The 19118-nt window shown below is 42.2% G+C and overlaps 1 protein-coding gene across 8 annotated transcripts in view; it reads right to left on the bottom strand.

Annotated features, from left to right (window-relative positions):
• The window catches only part of LOC124612405 (ribosome-binding protein 1), a 351088-nt gene that overhangs the window by 330462 nt on the left and 1508 nt on the right, over positions 1 to 19118 (bottom strand). For 7 of the 8 annotated variants that reach the window (XM_047140591.1, XM_047140592.1, XM_047140593.1 and 4 more), the window contains exons 2-3: positions 18834 to 18992; positions 4209 to 4863 (exon numbers count right to left, since the gene is read on the bottom strand). In XM_047140591.1, the coding sequence (XP_046996547.1) occupies positions 4209 to 4863; positions 18834 to 18992 (814 nt within the window). The remainder of the gene's footprint in view (positions 1 to 4208; positions 4864 to 18833; positions 18993 to 19118) is intronic. The other variant, XM_047140598.1, reaches the window with a different exon arrangement.

Raw genomic sequence — 19118 nt, 5'->3', positions numbered from 1 at the left:
GAATCCGATGAATTCGGTTTATAGAATAGAACACACGATTCTAAAGGACGTAAAGTCAACTAAATACTTAGGGATTACAATTACGAATAACTTAAAATGCAACTATCGCATGGATAATGTGTGGAAAGCAAGCTAAAGACAGCGATTTATTGGTAGAACACTTAGAAAATACAACAGGTCTACTAAGGAGACTACTTACACTAAGCTCTTTCCGCCCTCTTCTGGAGTATTGCTCTCAGGCGTGGGATCCATAGCAGATAGAACTGATAGAAAAAGTTCAAAGAAGGGCAGCTTGTTTTGTATTTTTGCGAAATAGGGGAGAGACTGCCACGGATATAATACGCGAATAGGGAATGCAATCATCAAAGCAAATGCGTTTTTCGTTTTCGTAAGATTTTCTCATGAAATTTCAGTTGCTAACTTTCTCCTCAGAATGTGAAAATACTTTGTTGGCGCCCACGTACATAGACATGAATGATCATAATAAAATAAATTAGAGCTCGTATGGAAAGGTTAAAGTATTCTTGTTTCCCATGCGGTGTTCGATAGTAGAACGGTAGACAGACAGCTTGAAGGTTGTTCTATGAACGCTCTGTCAGGTATTTAATTGTGAATGGCAGAGTAATCATGTAGATGTAGATGCTTCGCAAGCAGTCGAGAAGGTTTATGTCCCGCATTTAAATCATCTTCAAATGCGAATCTGAAAGCGAGACTTCTATTTTTGTCATTTTGGAGACTCAAGAATGAACTGCAGAAGCACTTGTCGGCAAGAGAACCGTACAGAGAATAGTAGGAAAATTTGTTTTTGTATCGCCTGAAAATGATCGAAATCGCAAGAAACCTGTAACACAAATAGACGGTTTTGACAACGGTGTTTTAAAACGCTTCTTGTTTAAAATGTATATAAGAAGGGATCACTCACATCAAATAAAACTTGTTACAATTATGCCTGAGCAAATTGGCTTCAAAAGTAGCGCTTCATCATGTAAATAATTTTACAATACAATGTTTTTAAACATTTTAAGAAGGGAGTTTTGGAAATAAGTGACATAGAAGCAGCACGAAGCACATCATTTATAAAGATACATGATGCAAGAGAAACAGGTAATTCTCCAGTGCGTTACCTTGATGAAACATGTGTAAATCATTCCATGAATACCTGCTGGAAAACGAGTGGTGGCACTGGCGGTTTCACATTCCGTTAGGAAAATGTTCTCTGGTAACTTAAATGCTGGCTGACTCTTCTGATTTCGTTTCTGAGAGTGAACTTGCATTTAGGCGTAAAAAGAAGTAGTGACTACCATTCGGAAATGAACGCTGTCACTTTCAAGAAGTGATTCACTGAACAATTCTAGCCATACCTAGCTTCGAAGTTGGTCGTCGTAATTACTGCGCCAGTAATCAATCATCTCTTACAGAGAAATGAAGTACGAGCGCCAGGAAAGGGAATATTGTGCTCTTACTGAAAAATAAAAATATTCCGGAGCCTGTAAGCCAGACTCGCGCTAAACTCCAGCAGCTCGTTAATTTATAAAAGTCACGCGACAGAATGTACAAATCTGACTTTCTTGCATGCAAATGTGGTCATACAGTTTTGCGTTTACCCACGCAATGTTAACGACTATTAAAAATCAAACTACCGGAAGTATTCCACACAAATTTCATACACACTACACTCCCTCAGTTTAGATTATCGCATGTAGTGCGTACCTATCACAATGTGGTAGCATTAGTTTTGAGTTTTATTTTGAAAAGATTTGCGATTCATTTCGTGCACCCCTTCCACGAAATTAACGTCAGATGCCACACCAGCTTATATCGCGGAGTAGGCTTTTTATGTGCCTTAGCTTTGTGAAAGAAGCGACGACGCAAATCACACATCAAACATCGGAAACATTAATTCCATTCTCCCAGAATCTAGTTACTTGTCAGTTACAAGGATAACGTTCCGTTTCATATCTTACGAGATGGCTATTTTACAAGCTTACTGTGATTATTGGAATCTTCCCTGTGAGACTAAGTCCTTAATTACAGAATTATCTGCAAATTCCCACCATTAAGATAAACAATGAGTCGCCAACAATTATTTTCACATACTTCGCGCCAGCGACTATATCAGTGCATAGCGTTCGTCATAGTAACTGGTCACAGGACCTGGCATGCAGCAGCAAAAAATTCGGGTGAACCATCACCTACTTACAGGCTATTTTTCTTATTTCCATTAGCTCTACAGTCGGTTAATATGGTTAAAAATGCCTCCACGGGAGAACAGTAGAGTTCATGACACATGATGAATAACGGATAGTCACGTCCATTCGTTCTAGTTATCAGCACACAGTTCACTCGACTATGTGATGTATTAACAACTAACCACGCTTAGTTCGTACTTGGGTTTCCGTGAAACGCATGCCTTGGAGGAGAACTACGCAGCCGAATTTCTGCGATGGATACATATATTTTTGTATATGTCGTGAAGTGTTTTATGTCAAGAGAAAAATGAGAACATTGCCGGTGCACGCCAACTCTTGCCGCATTTTTCTCTGTATCTTCAGTTTATGTCTTAAGGAACGTTTATTTTAAACTACACAGTAGCTGCTCAGGTCATTTCAGTGGGGAGTAGTTTACTTCTTGTATATGCAACAGATTATTAACGGATTTCACAGTCAGAAAAAAGATCCCTATTAGCACGAAGTGCTCTATCAACATACATCGACGTCAAGTAAGTTATTACTCGATAGACGTCGTTAAACACACTGCACTACGTCAAGTTAATTTTTATCTCCATTTATTAAGAGCGAGCCAACTGACCTGCGGTTGGCCTTGACAGCGACGCGCGCGCGAGAGAGAGACTGTGTGTGTGTGTGTGTGTGTGTGTGTGATACGAACTCACGGCTCGCCTCGGTGGCTTCGCACGCGCCGCCTGCTGTTGCTGACCTGTACAACCGACGTGTCTGTGTAATAAAATAAGAGCAGCTGATAACCTTAGGCAAAATCGGGGGCATGAGCGATATGAATGGTAGGAAAAAAAGGGGAAAAATTAATGCTCAAAAACTTTTCCGAGCAACGAATCACATGGAAACCAATAGCATTAATCGCTCATTAGCTCAAAATAGTTACTTGAAACGGAGACGAATTTAATTTGACCCAATTTGTCTTGCTCTGCTCTATTTACTTCCGAACCCATTTCAATTAAGGAGTGTTCTAACAGCAGATTGTGATCCGCTCTTTCTTTGAGATTTTGTGTTTTACGACAATGTTAACTCCGTGTAGTCAACAGTGCAAATGAAAGACAACCCAGCTAACACTGTGTTTCCACTGACTACAGACCATCTGAAGTAGTTCGATCATCTAGTGCAAATCCTATTTGATGCCATTTCGACATCTGAGAAAGATGACGTAAAATGACTAGAAAAATACAAACAACCCGATCCACGAGTGGAGAAAATCTCTCATGTGGTAGAGAACCGAACCTGGGACTCCGTGATCTGGAGGCAGTGACACTAACTGCTAAACCGTGAGCTGTAGATTGAAAGCAATGAATACATTTCTGTCACGATGTTTAGAGCTATGTAGACTTATTACATCAATTAAGAGCTTCCTAATGCAGGTTAAATTCAATGGTACTTCAAGTCACAGGGTGTCTTCTATTTGTAACCTTCCAGAATTCCTGGGAATCTGGTAAGAAGACAGCTTTAATGTACACTACCATTCCATATTAGATGTAACTGCTTGACCTGTAAATTAAAGTTGGAAAGGCAAAGCCAACAATAACAAGGTCAAATATGCATGAGAATTGTGGAATGTTTTGCGTGCATCTTCACAGTGATGATTAGGCATTCTATTACATCTCTTGCAGGACAACAATTCTGCAAGATTTTACGAAGTCACCGAGGTCACCAGAGCCGAGCACAAGCTCACTTTCGGGAAAGTGGAGCAGAAAACTAGGAATTCCCCTTAATGATTTAGGTAAATCACAGACTAATGAAACCTGTATGGCAAGATGGCAGTTTGAATCCATATCATACTGAATACGAGTGTTCTAATGCACGACTTCACTTTGTACCCCGATTTGAGTTTTAAATTAATTCCACCGTTTTAATATGTTGACTCTGCTATCATAACAAAAATACTCCAAACGAACTTCCACAGGAATTCATGTCACAGCTGAAGTAGCAACAAACAAAAATTACAAAATAAATTATACTCACTCATCTGCTGCAATGTTGCCAACTCACTCTTTTTCTTCTTTCTGGCAGCTGGAGTGCCAACAGGAGGAGCAGGTATCTCTGGCTGAGTGGCTTGAGTTCCTACTTTTTCATTTCTGAGGGAAGCTTCTTTAATTTCTGTCTCTTTCTCTAATTTGTTTGCATGTGACTGCTTGTCCTCTGTCTTTACAGCAGGAAATGATTTTGTCTCCAGTTTGTTTGATTGTTGTTTCTCATTAACTGACGAAACCTTTGAATCATTTACAACTGCTTTGCTTCCTTTGTCACCTGATTCTTCAATTTTGTTTTGCTTTGGTTTATCATCATTTCGGTTTATGGCTTTTTCATTTTTGACAACCTGCTTTTCAGATTTTGTTACTTGTTTCTTTTCTTCCATTTTAATAGGTGCTTTTTCACTTGCCTTTTCCAACTTTGATGGTGATGCTTTATTCGATTTATTCTGTTCACTGCCATCTTTTGAGTCAGTCACACTATTGTCACGTTTTTTCTTTTCTGCTCCTTGAGACCCAAGTTTACCACCATTTCCTGTCGTGACAGCCTTTACCGACACTGCTGTTACTTTTGAAGTCTCTGCACTAGCGGATTCACGCCCATGTGGTAAATTTTTCTTCTCTGCACTCTCTCTCAAATCTTCTCGCTGTAAAACAAGATGAAATAAATGTTTCTACAGACCAGAATTGTATTACAAATGATCACATCTTCCTATGGTTACTCAACATGTAGGCACATAAAAAATTTTAATATCCACGTTTGCAGTCTAACACCTGTACCACCATGGTCCCATTGTGAATATGATGAACCCTTTTCTCTCTTCCTCAGTAAATTAGGCTAATACAGTACACACAATAATGACTAATAGATGTGTATTTTCCCAGATAAAATGGTACCCTACCTATGATAAAAATTCTTCACAGTCTATTCAATTTGTTAATATGATTGTTAATTATATCATCACTATTGCATTTTGTTATACCTCAGAATGAGATTCTCATAGTCTTACAGTACAGATTTTAGAGGACATGACTACCAGGCATTTTTTCCTTGCTTTAGTTTATATTACCACCTCTCAAAATATAGGAAGTAAAGAGCTTATTGTGGTATCATCCAAAGATCACAGCACCACACCAAAGTTGGGCAACTCATATCAATATTACAGATGTTAGCAATGGCTTGCTACAATACGCAATGACAAATGGGAGAGGCTGAAGATGACACGCCCTCTCTCTTTCAATACAGCAGTGCCCTCGCGTGGATGTCAATATAGAGCTGAGCATAGGACCACTCTGCCCCACTGATGAAGTCATCAGCAAAGAGGATTAAAGCATTGTTCAAGGCTCTCAATTGGAAATGTACTTATATAAATGTTGAATATTTTACTTCAAGAGATGAGCTTGTTAATTAGTACATCAAGTGATACTTTAATATTCAATGACAGTTGTAAATTATAAAGCACTCAAATGGCAATGGATAGTATCAAGTTAAGCAAATCTATCATTCATATAATACAGTGAACTAATATTTCGTATGTTGTAGTTCCGATGAGGCATCTCCCAGTTACGGCTGGGCAATTGTTTTGTCTGGTCATAAAACTTGCAGTAGAAGAGATGTGTTTCACAGTATTGAAGATGAAGTGCTCATGGCTCTTGAGGTACACATTTTAAAGCCCATGTTTACTATTTTTTTTTTTTTCCCCGATTTGGTCCAAACTACCACCTCTTAAAGTTTGTTGGAGTTCTGGCTCACCGTATATGTCCTATGGGGCTTTACACAATGGTCCTCTGACACACTAAATGGCAACATCTGATGCAAGCACGCAGCTTACAGTAACAGAGTCCTGACAACACTGACCACCTCTCAATCAAAATTATACAATGCCCAAAGTAACACACTGTAGTGGTATTTATTATACCAGCCATAAAGGATTTGTAATTTATGGGGCTCTACATTTGTTGTGCACTACATATATGACGAGCAGTCATATGTATATCTTTAGTGGGCAGTAACCTATGATTTGAGAAAAGCTCTGGTCTTGGACCAAATCAAGAGCTTCAGATTACTTTGAGTCAGATTGTGAAGTGTGTCTGGGAGGAACAAACAGTAGAGTACTACTCAAAAAAAGCCACTGTTTTTTTAGACAGTTCATCTGGGCCACAGACTTAACTTACTATGTATAATCAACATTAAGGGACCCTGCGAGTATTGCTGGATCCATCACACCTGTCAATTTTCTGCTTAAATCATGAACAGTGCTGATTCCTCATACTTTTTCCCCTTTAAGCAATCCATGTAGGCCTACATGAAGCTAATGAATTTTCTACTTTTACAAGTGTGAATGTGGGAAATGACTGTCCATTTAGTAGATACACATGTTATTTATGTTACATTAGAGTTAAAGTGCATACATCCCAGTGTTATGTTGCCTACACACAACTGTAGTTGAATAATTTTGAAGCACGTTTGTAATAATTGGCAGGATTGCAGCTCATAACTGTTTATGGTGCTGAATTAAGTAATGGAATAGTTCTCTAAAGCTCTAAAATGACAGTTATAATCCAATATAAAAGTTAGTGCTAATATCACAATAAACTTAAGATCAATAGTAATACAGGACAGACTTCATGAAACACAAACGATATAAAATGCCAATAAAAAGTATCAACCATTTAAGTAAAAATTTTAACTAAATGAAATAATGCAGATTCTCAAAACATGCAGTTAATATGTGAAACAAAATGGTCTACCACACAGCACAACAACACATCAAGCAGCTATTATGAAATCTCACTACTCTTATATGACATGAATTATTATTAATCAGAAAGCCTCTACGAGATTAAATGATTGAATATATTCAAGTATGCAAAAGATCAGCATTAATAGTGTTGAGTGAAACATCACACCTCCACTGTGGACATCCACTGAAAAATATAGAGAGAACTCACATATTCATCTCACTCTAAAAACAAAGGAATAGGATAGCACACAATGGCAATAAATACACTGAGTCTGCACACATCAACACGCACATGAGAAAACAATACAAGTTCCAATGCCGGGGATGGAAATCTGCCACCTCCCTTTTAAAGGAATCATTTCAGCATTTGCCTCAAGTGATTTAGGATAGGCCACTACGCCACTGTCCCTTAGTTAGCTCGGAGGCAGCAGGCACAGCTGCTCGCAAGGCTGACCTATTAAACACATTCTGTGCAAGCAGTAATCACCCTTGTCCATGTGTGTGCAGCCAGTGTAGAAATACTGAACAGGCTCCAGTCTGGTTGCCTGCGCACCAGCCTCTTACCCACACCTGCCCACCGCTGGGCACTCAAGCTGGAATAGTCAATTGAGGGTGACCTGAAACTACGTGGGCAGATGATATGAACCGCCACCCTATCAAATGCGAGTCCAGTGTGCTATCAACTGGCCCACCTCCCTCAAAGTGAATAAGATGGGATGTACTATAAATATCACAGTGTAAATGGTAAATTTCAGCAAAAATTTAAGCAACTTCCTGGCAGATTAAAACTGTGTGCTGGACAGAGACTCGAACTCAGGACTTTCACCTTCCGCAGGCAAGTGTTCTACCATCTGAGCTACCCAAGCACAACTCACGACCCGTTCTCACAGCTTCAATTCTGCCAGTACCTTGTTTCCTACCTTCATCCTGGGAACAAATTAAGCTTTTATACACTCTGAATGTCCAGTTGGGATATTGTGTACATCACTAGCAGCATGCATCACTATGTGTGAAAGGTGGCTCTTAAGAAGGTAAAGCTGATAGAATCCCCATCCAATACAATACCTCAATTCACAGTGGAGCCAAGATTCAAGATATCATTTCCTACATTTCCCGATTAAAATATGTAGTGACATACCTTTACTATTAGACTAGCTCTAAAACAATTCCAATAGGATTCAAATTACTATGAACAAGACAATGACTCACTAGATCTTTGCACCCATATTTACCTTGACCTATTAAGTGTTAATTTATTTATGTTGTGGGTAACCTATTAGCTGAGTAATATCTTGCTAGATAAAAAATGCACCAAATAGTATGCAAGGGGCCAAATAATAATCTATTAAGAACCTTCAATATCTTGAAATTTGTAAGGTATATGAAAAATGTCCGAATTATGTTGAATATATTTGTCCATTGTGCATTACCAAGCATGGACAGTGCAGAAGCTAGGGCCAAATATTTTTTTTCCAAAATGATATAACCATGAAGCACTATACTGTGCATTTCACCCTTCCCTCAGCAGGCACTCACTAGTCGACAGAATAAAGAAGGAAAGAAGACTACTGTTTAACATCCTGTTGACAACACCACCAGGGACAGAGCGTAAGTTCAGATTAAGGGAGGCAGTGAGCTGTGCCCTCTGAAAGCAACAATCGCAGAATTTGCCTCAAGTGCGGTATATTGATAATTTTTTTACTTATGGACCGTCTGACAGCAACTGAATAAAACACAATTTTAGTGCCATACGCGTTTCGCCTTTATTTTCTGCAAGGCATCATCAGTGGCCTGAAATATGTACATATGTTAGCTATTTAATTTACGTTTTGTCACTGTGCCTATAGGTTATAAACAGTTCTGGTGGTTGGTATTTCCTATTAAGTAGTAATGTTTTGAACTGTACTTACAGGTTGCGTGCACAATCTCTTAAATATTACACTCCTGTTGCATTTTTATGTGTTGTTGTTGTTCTTATGAACGCCAATTTGCAGTTTTTTCCACTTTAATGCAATGTTTTGGTTTCTGTTGCCGACTGTCAAATTTTTTTGCCAAAGATCGAATGTTATTGCCAACCCTACGAGTGTAACTATTGAAGTATCTGGTCTGTTCATGTATGCATATGTGTGTGCGTGTGTTTTGGTGTGGTATTATTATTTTTTTTTGTGCGCTGTGTGTGTGTGTGTGTGTGTGTGTGTGTGTGTGTGTGTGTGTGTGTGTGTGTGTGTGTGTGTATAATGGTGTGGTATAATTTATTTTTTTTTTTTTTTTTTTGCTGTGTGTGTGTGTGAGAGAGAGAGAGAGAGAGAGAGAGAGAGAGAGAGAGAGTGTCCAGATGGTGTGGGGAAGAGTCTTTTGGTTTTATGTTATCATTTCCTTTACTAAGTGTAGTAGGGAGCCTGTGCTGATGTGAGTTTGTTCATTTATCACATTTTTGTTTTCTGCTATGGCTTTCTGGATGTGGAAGTTTTCTTGCATTTGTATAAGATGTTTGTCATGGTTGCTTATTCTAATTATTTTCATTTCCTCTTCCATGTTCGTAGGATGATAATTATAGTGTTTTAAATGCTCTGCAAATGTAGAATGGTTTGTTTCATACTTCCAACATCTGATATGTTCTTTGTATCTTGTTTCAGAATTCCTGCATGTCATGACTATGTATACTGCATCACAACTTCGACATTCAAGTTTATATATTCCTGATTGTTGGAATTTGTCCCTCGTGGTAGCTGGCTGGCTTCAGTGTGATTGAAGGGTTTGCCCAGGCTTATGTGCTATTTTGAAACCCTGTCTCTTTAGGATGTTTGCAACTCTGTGTGTTAGTTTATGTGTGTAGGTCATGGTGTACCATCTGGTTCTTTTCTGTGTGGTGTTGTCATTGTGTGTGTTTGTTGAGTGTGTTTGTAATTTTTCAGCTTGTGAGTTCATTTGTATTCTGGGAATGTTGTGTTTTTTTGTATTTGTGTTTTTACTTTTTGATTGAGCCTGTGTACCACATGTGTCTCATACCCGTTTTTCCTAGCTATTTGTATGATTGTACTCATTTCTTGTTCATAGTTTCTCTTGCTGAGTGGGATTCTGTTTAATCTATGTAACATGTGTCTTAGTGCTGCAAGTTTTTGGCTGTGGGGGTGGTTGGATGTGGAATGTATTATTGTGTCTGTGGCTGTTGGTTTTCTAAAGATGTTAAATGTATGTTTGCCATTTTCTTTTTTAATTGTAATGTGAAGAAAATTTACTTGATTTTCTTTTTCTTTTTCACGTGTGAATTTTATGTTCTGATGAGCTTTGTTTATTTCTGAATGGAGTTCATCTATTTTTTCACTTGGCTCATCTACCAGACAAATAATGTCATCCACATATCTGTACCAATATATGATTTTGAAACTTTCATTTGTGGTTATCTTTTCCAATATCTGATTTTCTAGGTGACTGATGAAAATGTTTGCTAGTGTTCCTGATATTGGGGATCCCATAGGCAGTCCATCAGTTGGTAGATAATATTCTTTCTCAAACTGAAAATAGTTTTGTTCAGTTGTCAGTCTGAGCATATATGTTATTTCCTTTATTACGTCTGTGGTGAGGTTGCTGTGGGATGAGAGATTTTGTTCTACGATTTCTATTGTTTCTGTGATAGGGATGGAGGTATACATATTTTCTATATCGAATTAAATCAGTGATGCTGTGTGTGGTACCTGTATGTTCTGTATTAGGTTTCCTGTGTTTATCACTGTTCTGTTGTTTTCTACTCTATAGTGTTTTGTAACAAACTTTTGGAGTTGTTTCTCTCTCTCTCTCTCTCTCTCTCTCTCTCTTTTTTTTTTTTTTTTGTAGGGCGCAAAACTGCTATGGTCATTAGCGCCCGGTCCGTGACTTAGGAAACAGTAAAAAACCGAAATTGAAAACCAGCAGCAATGGGAACGAAAGTCATAAAATTGGAGAAACTAAAAGCAGAAGGAAGGCTTAAAAATCCACTACAGAAAGAGGTTGGTTGTCCCCAAAAAAAAGCTTCAAATGACTGACGTCATTTCACTGGCACTAATAAACTGAAGAACGCGGTCGGCTGAGCGTGTGTCATATGCTAAAATCGACGATATATCAGGCGATAGCTGTAGACGGGAGCGTAACGGATTAAAATAGGGGCACTCAATTAAAAGGTGTCTTACCGTCCACAGCTGAGAGCAGTGGGGACATAGTGGGGGAGGATCGCCGCTTAAAAGATGTCGATGGCTAAAAAGACAGTGCCCTATCCGGAGTCGAGTTAAAATTACCTCCTCCCGACGACGCGTTCGGGAGGAAGAGGTCCAAGCACAAGGAAGAGCTTTCACGTCCTGCAATTTATTATGGGGAAGTGTCGACCAATGCGCGTGCCATAAATGAACAACACAACGACATAAAACGCTCCGTAGATCGGCAAAGGGGATGGATTGAATAGCTGGCCGAAGAAGAGAGACTGCAGCTTTGGCTGCAATATCGGCCGCCTCATTTCCACAGATACCAACGTGTCCCGGGAGCCAGAGGAACGCCACCGAGATGCCCCCCAGGTGGAGCAAGCGCAGACAGTCCTGAATCCGGTGGACCAGAGGGTGCACAGGATAAAGAGCTTGGAGACTGAGTAGAGAGCTGAGAGAATCTGAGCAGATAACGTACTGTATCCGCTGATGGCGGCGGATGTAGTGGACAGCCTGGAGAACAGCGTAAAGCTCCGCAGTATAAACCGAACACTGGTCGGGAAGCCGAAAGTGATTTGGGGTGTCGCCAACAATATAGGCACTCCCTACACCTAACGATGTTTTCGAGCCGTCGGTGTAAATAAATGTGGCGTCCGTCATTTGTGCACATAGAGCAGCAAACGCCCGACGATAAACAAGTGAAGGGGTACCATCCTTGGGAAATCGACAAAGGTCACGGAGCAGGCTGATCCGGGGACGGAGCCAAGGCGGTGCTGTACCCCAAGCTGTCAAGAAGGTTTTAGGAAAGCGGAAGGAAAGAGAATGGAGCAGTTGACGGAAGCGGACTCCCGGTGGTAGTAGGGAGGAGGGGCGGCCTGCATACCCTACATCAAAGGAGGCGTCAATAACATGACAAAAAATTGCCCCAATAATGGTATTATCTTATTGTATTCAACTAAGAACTTTCATTTGAACAATTATTATTCTAAGAATTATTATTGGGGCTGGATTAGCAGGCATGGAAGACAGATGGCTAGCATAACGACTCAGAAGGACTGCTCGCCGACTGGACAGCGGAGGTTCAGCAGTCTCAGCATAAAGGCTTTCCACAGGGCTAGTGTAAAAAGCTCCAGACACTAAACGTAATCCACAGTGGTGGATAGAACTGAGACACCGAAGAGTAGACAGCCGAGTAGAGGAGCAGACTATGCTTCCACAGTCCAATTTCGAGCGCACTAAGGCGCTCGAGAGGCGGAGAAGGACCACTCGGTCTGCTCCCCAGGAGGTACCATTCAGGACACGGAGGGTGTTAAGGGATCGCAGAGAGCGAGCCGAAATATAGCAAACATGGGAGGACCAGCACAGTTTTCTGTCAAACATAAGACCCAAGAATTTAGCGACGTCTGAAACGGAAGGTTGACAGGACCTACATGTAAGGAGGGCGGAAGAAACTCCTTACGTCACCAAAAATTAACACAAACGGTCTTACTGGGAGAGAAACTGAAGCCGGTGTCGATGCTCCAAGAGTGGAGGCGATCGAGACATCATTGAAGACGTCGTTCAAGAAGGCCGGTCCGTTGAGAGCTGTAGTAGATCGCAAAATCGTCCACAAAGAGGGAGCCCGAGACATCAGGAAGGAGACAATCCATAATTGGATTGATGGCAATGGCAAACAGTACAACACTCAGCACGGAGCCCTGGGGTACCCCGTTTTCTTGGGAGGAAGTACGGGAGAGTGTTCACCCGCACCCTAAATGTGCGCTCTGCCATAAATTCGTGAAGAAAAAGGGGTAGCCGACCTCGAAAGCCCTAAGAGAACAGTGTGCGGAGGATGCCTGTCCTCCAACAGGTATCGTATCCTCTCTCCAGATCAAAAAATATTGCTACTGTTTGGCGTTTCCGGAGAAAATTGTTCATGATACAAGTGGAGAGAGCAACAAGATGGTCAACTGCAGAACGATGCTTTCGGAATCCGCATTGGGCAGGTGTTAAAAAGACTGCGAGATTCCAGCCACCACGCTAAACGGTAATTCACCATACGCTCCAAAACCTTACAGACACTACTCGTGTGAGAAATGGGGCGATAGCTAGAGGGGAGATGTTTGTCCTTTCCAGGTTTCGGAACAGGAACAACGATAGCTTCCCGCCATCGTCTGGGAAAAGTACTGTCGGTCCAAATTCGATTATAAAGGCGAAGGAGGTAACGCAGACTATGGGTTGATAAATGCAGCAACATCTGGACGTGGATACCATCCGGTCCTGGGGCGGAGGAGCGAGAAGAAGAAAGTGCATGTTTGAGTTCCCGCATGGAGAAAACAGTATTGTAGCTTTCGCGATTTTGAGAGGAGAAAGCAAGAGGTTGCACTTCCGTTGCACGTTTCTTCGGGAGAAACGCTGGCGGGTAATTTGAAGAGCTCGAAATCTCAGCAAAGTGCTGCCCTAACGAGTTAGAAATTGCGACGGGGTCCACGAATGTATCATGCGCGACAGTGAGCCCAGAGACCGGGGTGAAACTAGGCGCGCCTGAGAACCGTCGAAGCCGACTCCAAACTTCCGAGGAGGGAGTGAAGGTGTTAAATGAGCTAATAAAGAATTTCCAGCTTGCCTTCTTGCTATCGCGGATGACACGACGGCATTGCGCACGGAACTGTTTATAGCGGATACAGTTGGCCAAAGTAAGATGGTGGCGGAAAACGCGGAGAGCACGTCGCCGCTCACGTATTGCATCACGGCATGCCTCGATCCACGAAGGAACTGGGGGGCGCCGGGGCAGTTCGGAGGTGCGTGGTATTGAATGTTCCGCAGCTGTAAGAATAACGTCGGTAATATGGGTGACCTCATCGTCGACGCTGGGAAAGTGACAGTCATCGAATGTCGCTAGAGACGAAAAAAGTGTCCAATCAGCTTGGGCATGTATGGCAGTTGAGGCTGCAGTCTAAGGACACATGGAAAGTGGTCACTCGAGTGTGTATCATCAAGGGCGAACCATTCGAAGCGCCGAGCTAGCAGAACAGTACCGACCGCAAGGTCCAAATGAGATAAATTTGTCGTGGAGGCAGATAAAAATGTAGGGACCCCAGTGTTGAGGCAAACTAGATCCACTTGGTGGAAGACGTCGAGCAATAGTGAGCCACGTGGACAAGGATGTGGAGATCCCCAAAGCGGGTGGTGGGAATTGAAGTCTCCAACCAGCAAATAGGGGGGTGGAAGCTGACCAAGAAGATGAAGGAGATCAGCTTGTGCCATTGGTGTGGACGATGGAATGTATACAGTACAAAGAGAGAACGTGTATCCGGAAAGGGAAAGACGGACGGCGACAGCTTGGAAGGAAGTGTTTAAAGGGATTGGGTAATAATGGAGAGTTTCACGGAGAAGAATCATGAGTCCCCCATGTGCTGGAGTGCCTTCAACAGAGGGGAGATCATATCGGACGGACTGAAAATGAGGGAGAACAAAGCGGTCATGGGGAGGCAGCTTTGTTTCCTGAAGACAGAAGATGACCAGCGTGTAGGATCCTAAGAGGATCGACAATTCATCCCGATTGGCTCGAATACCGTAGATATTCCAGTGGAGAATGGACATAGGGTGAACAGAAAATGGAGGAATGTGACCAAGGGTGCTGTCAACTCAACGACTGCTCAGAGCTTGCGACCGACAGCATGGAATGGCAGTCAGCCGAAGGCAGAAGATCCTGACCCATAGGTTGGTCAGGAGCAGCTCCTGCCACCAGCGATCGGCCGGTTGACCGGCCACCAGCAGTGCGCCTCGGCGACACACAAGACGGCCGAGGGCGATTTCCGCCAGGTTGTGCTGTAGATAGGACACGCCTTGGCAGAGAAGGAGAGGAACTGGGTTTCTTTGTAGCCTTCTTGGAAGTATGATGTTTAGACGAGGAGGAACCGATGGTTGGGAAGTTGCGGTACGTAAAAACTCTTCACGAGTATGCTCTTTTTTCGAGGTCTTGGTGTCTGACTTTTGAGCTCGAGATTTAGCAGAACCCGACGAAGGGTGAGCCATAGAGTGGGCAGGCGAAAGTGGTGAGGTTGAACGGGCGATCTTTGCGCTGACCGATCTGACGACCGTGGCACTAAAGGTGAGGTCGAAAGTCTGCGTGGCCGCCTCCTTTGTTGGCCGAGGAGAAGCAAGGACAGTGCTGTATTTTCCTGTCTGAGGCACGGTGGGCTGTCGGCTGGCGAATAATTTTCGAGCAGCAAAGGTCGACACCTTTTCCTTCACTCTTATTTCCTGGATGAGCTTCTCGTCCTTAAAAACGGGGCAATCTCGAGAGGAAGCAGCGAGGTCACCCATACAGTTGATGCAGCGGGGCGATGGAGGTGGACAAGCACCCTCATGGGCATCCTTGCCACACGTAACACATTTGGCCAGATTGGAACAGGACTGGCTGGTGTGATTGAACCGCTGACACCGACAGCAACGCGTAGGGTTTGGGACATAAGGGCGAACGGAAATTATCTCATAGCCTGCTTTGACTTTCGATGGGAGTTGAACTTTGTCAAATGTCAAGAAGACAGTGCGGGTTGGAATGATGTTCGTGTCAACCCTTTTCATAACTCTATGAACAGCCGTTACGCCCTGGTCAGACAGGTAGTGCTGAATTTCTTCGTCAGACAATCCATCGAGTGAGCGTGTATAAACGACTCCACGTGAGGAATTTAAGGTACGGTGCGGTTCCACCCGGACAGGGAAGGTGTGGAGCAGAGAAGTACGCAGCAATTTTTGTGCCTGGAGGGCACTGACTGTTTCTAACAACAGGTGCCATTCCGTAATCTGGAACAAGACTTTACAGGACCTGCAATTGCATCGACACCTTTCTGAATAATGAAAGGGTTGACCGTGGAGAAGTCGTGACCTTCGTCAGACCAAGATACAACGAGGAACTGTGGCAACGATGGAAGAACTGTCTGTGGCCGAGACTCAGTGAACTTACGTTTGTGAGCAGACATAGTGGAAGGTGAGGAAACCATTGCGGAAGAATCCCCCATGATTACCGACGTCTCCGATAGCGCGCTCCTTCCTTGTTGGGGCCCTCTCTGAGGGCACTCCCGCCTTAGGTGATTGTTCACTCCTCAGGTCACACCTCCCGACAAACGGACGGAGTGACCAATCGGCACTTTCGGAAGGTATCAGCTCGTGTAATCACCCCTCCCTGGGCCTGGCCGTTACCAGGGGGTACTTACGTGTCCTACCTGTCTACCCGGGGCGGGGAATTACGCGTTACCCCGTCACCGGCTACGCATGGAAATGCGTGGGTCGGCCTTCAGACACGCACAGGGAGGAAAAAAAAAGAGATAGGGAAAGGAAAGAAGAGGGGTCTCAAACGTCGCAGCGGAGAAAAGGGCAAAGAGAAGAGGGAAGGAAAAGAGGAGGACAGAGGAAGGACGAAGACTTGCAAGTGTAGAAAGCAAGGAATTTGTAACAGTTTCGAGCGTCCGTCTCCGGATGTAGGCACAAACCATACTCCCAGAGGGGGAGAAAGGGAAGGAAAGAGCCAGAGGTGAGGGGGGCGGGGGGCGAAGATGGGGGTGGGGTGGGGGAAGGATGCGGAAAGGGAAGGTATGCAGCCCGGAAAGGGAGGAGGGCCACATTAGCTCGGGGTCTCGTGCTCGCTACGCACGTGTCCACAAAAGGGTTGTGGACCCCCTGGGGGGAGCTTTTGGAGGTGTTTGGCTATGCGGTATGTTGGGGCTTTCTTGAAGTTGACAACAGCTCTCATTGGCATTCCATCTTTATGTACTTTCGGTTGACTGCGGAGTGTTGGTGCTTGTGGGTTTTTCTGTGTTAAGTAGTATTTCTGTTTGTCTGTGAGTGTGTGTTCAATGTTTTTCAGTGTTCATTTCACATTTGCCTGGAATCGTGTAGTTGGATCTGACTTAAGTTTTTGTATGGCATTGGTGTTTATGTATTCCTTGGTTTTAGTGATGTATTGCTCTTTATCCATGAGTACTGTTACATTTCCCTCGTCTGCTCTTGTTATTAAAATGTTATCGTTTGTTAACTTTTGTTTTAACCTCTTCATCGTGGCTGCTTCTATTTGGTTGTTCTTATTGTGTGTCTGCTGTGTTTGTTTTATTATGCCTTTTATTTCTTCTTTTACTAGTTCTCTTGTCAGCCCTATGTTTATTTCACAACTATTTTGTTGTTCTTCACGTGTAAGGATGTGTTCAGTTTCTACTATGAGATTTTCTATGTAATGATTGTTTACTTTGCTATTGGTGCAGTGTTTCAAACCTTTTCCCAAGAGCATTTTTTCATTTTCGTGTAGTTCTGTCTCTGTTAGGTTAACTAAGTGTGGATGGAATGTGTGTTGGTGTTCATGTGGTTTCACATTTAAAATGTAAATGTATTTTTGCGTCTTTTTTACTGTTAGTTTCATTATCTTCTGTTTATGTTTGTTTTGTAAATGTTTCATTGCTGTGTATGTGCTGTGTTCAGTTTTTTCTACTAGTGCCATGAAAACTGCGGCGTTTCCTAGGTTTTTTGCCAATTCTAGACGAGTCTCAGAGCATCATGTTTAGGTGCTGATTTTTCAAATAGAGCATCTTAATTTCACGTAGTAACCAATATCGTTCTGCAAATGATTTCGACTTTTGTGCCACTGTAGAACTGTTTTTAACCTTTACATTAATGTAACTTGGAATTAAATCTTTCTTTTTGCATGTTTTGTTGAATTTTATTTGCTGTATCATCTTACGGAGTTTCAGATGTATTTTCTTGAACCTGTTGTACACATTGACAAGGAATGCTTGACATAGCTGTATCGACATCTTCAACTTTTTGTAGTCCTGTCTTCCTCAGTTGCATGTAATATTACGGTTTATTGATAATTTTTTTACTTATGGACCGTCTGACAGCAACTGGATAAAACACAATTTTAGTGCCATACGCGTTTCACCTTTATTTTCTGCAAGGTATCATCAGTGGCCTGAAATATGTACATATGTTAGCTATTTAATTTACATTTTTGTCACTGTGCCTATAGGTTATAAACAGTTCTGGTGGTTGGTATTTCCTATTAAGTAGTAATGTTTTGAAGTTGCCTCAAGTGATTTAGGGAAATCACAGAAAACCTAAATCTGGATGGATGGGAGTTTGAACTGTTGTCACTCTGAATGTTAGTCTACTGTGATGACCACTGGGCCTCACTTGGTATATTACATGGAATAGGTAGAGGTTATTTGAAAATATCACAGTTGACTCCACCTATAAGGAGAAAGGAACGAAAAATAATAGACCAATATATTATTCCTTCACCCTGCAGTACTTGCTCCATGCATAAGTGGTGTAAACCCCCCCCCCCCCCCCCACAGACACACACACTGATACACTAGTGACATATAGGCGTATTCTGCTGTGAATCTGACCTGTGTTTGTAGTGAGTGGTGCTGACACTCTGTTGATAAACACTACAAATTTGTACTATATTGTGAGATGGCTCTCCTTCCACAAAACAAGTGCAATTTTTCATAAAAGTAAAAGCAATGTGATTGGAAAAGTTACACACAACCACACCATGCCAGATACTATTAAATGCAGTGATAGCCCATCACCTATCAACATATTTTTAAACAGAGCAGAATAGTTATTAACAGAACGAAGACATGCAAATATTGACACACAGCAAAATTAACAACAAAAGGCTGAGGGATGTCATAAGCCATCAAATAGTTTATAGTGACTCACACTTCCTTTGAGTTTAAGCAGGAGATCATCTTTTGGAAGAATTTCTTCAAAATGATTTTGAGCGACTGGTTCTACAGTTGCATCAGCTACGACTGTAGGCTCAGTCTTATTCAGTAATATTGGTTTCACTTTCACCTTTTTCTTCTTTTTACTATCATCCTGCAAATACAGTACATCTGGCTATGTCATGTTTATACCCACATCCCAAGCAAAGAGACACTATGAGACAAACAAAAGCAAGAATGTCTAAGACATTTGAGATGTGACTGTTTTTATGACTATGCT

The sequence above is a fragment of the Schistocerca americana genome, chromosome 4, assembly GCF_021461395.2.
Source record: "Schistocerca americana isolate TAMUIC-IGC-003095 chromosome 4, iqSchAmer2.1, whole genome shotgun sequence".
NCBI classification, from domain to species: domain Eukaryota; kingdom Metazoa; phylum Arthropoda; class Insecta; order Orthoptera; family Acrididae; genus Schistocerca; species Schistocerca americana.
Note: the sequence above shows the minus strand (reverse complement) of the source record. Positions and strands in the feature narration are given on the sequence as shown.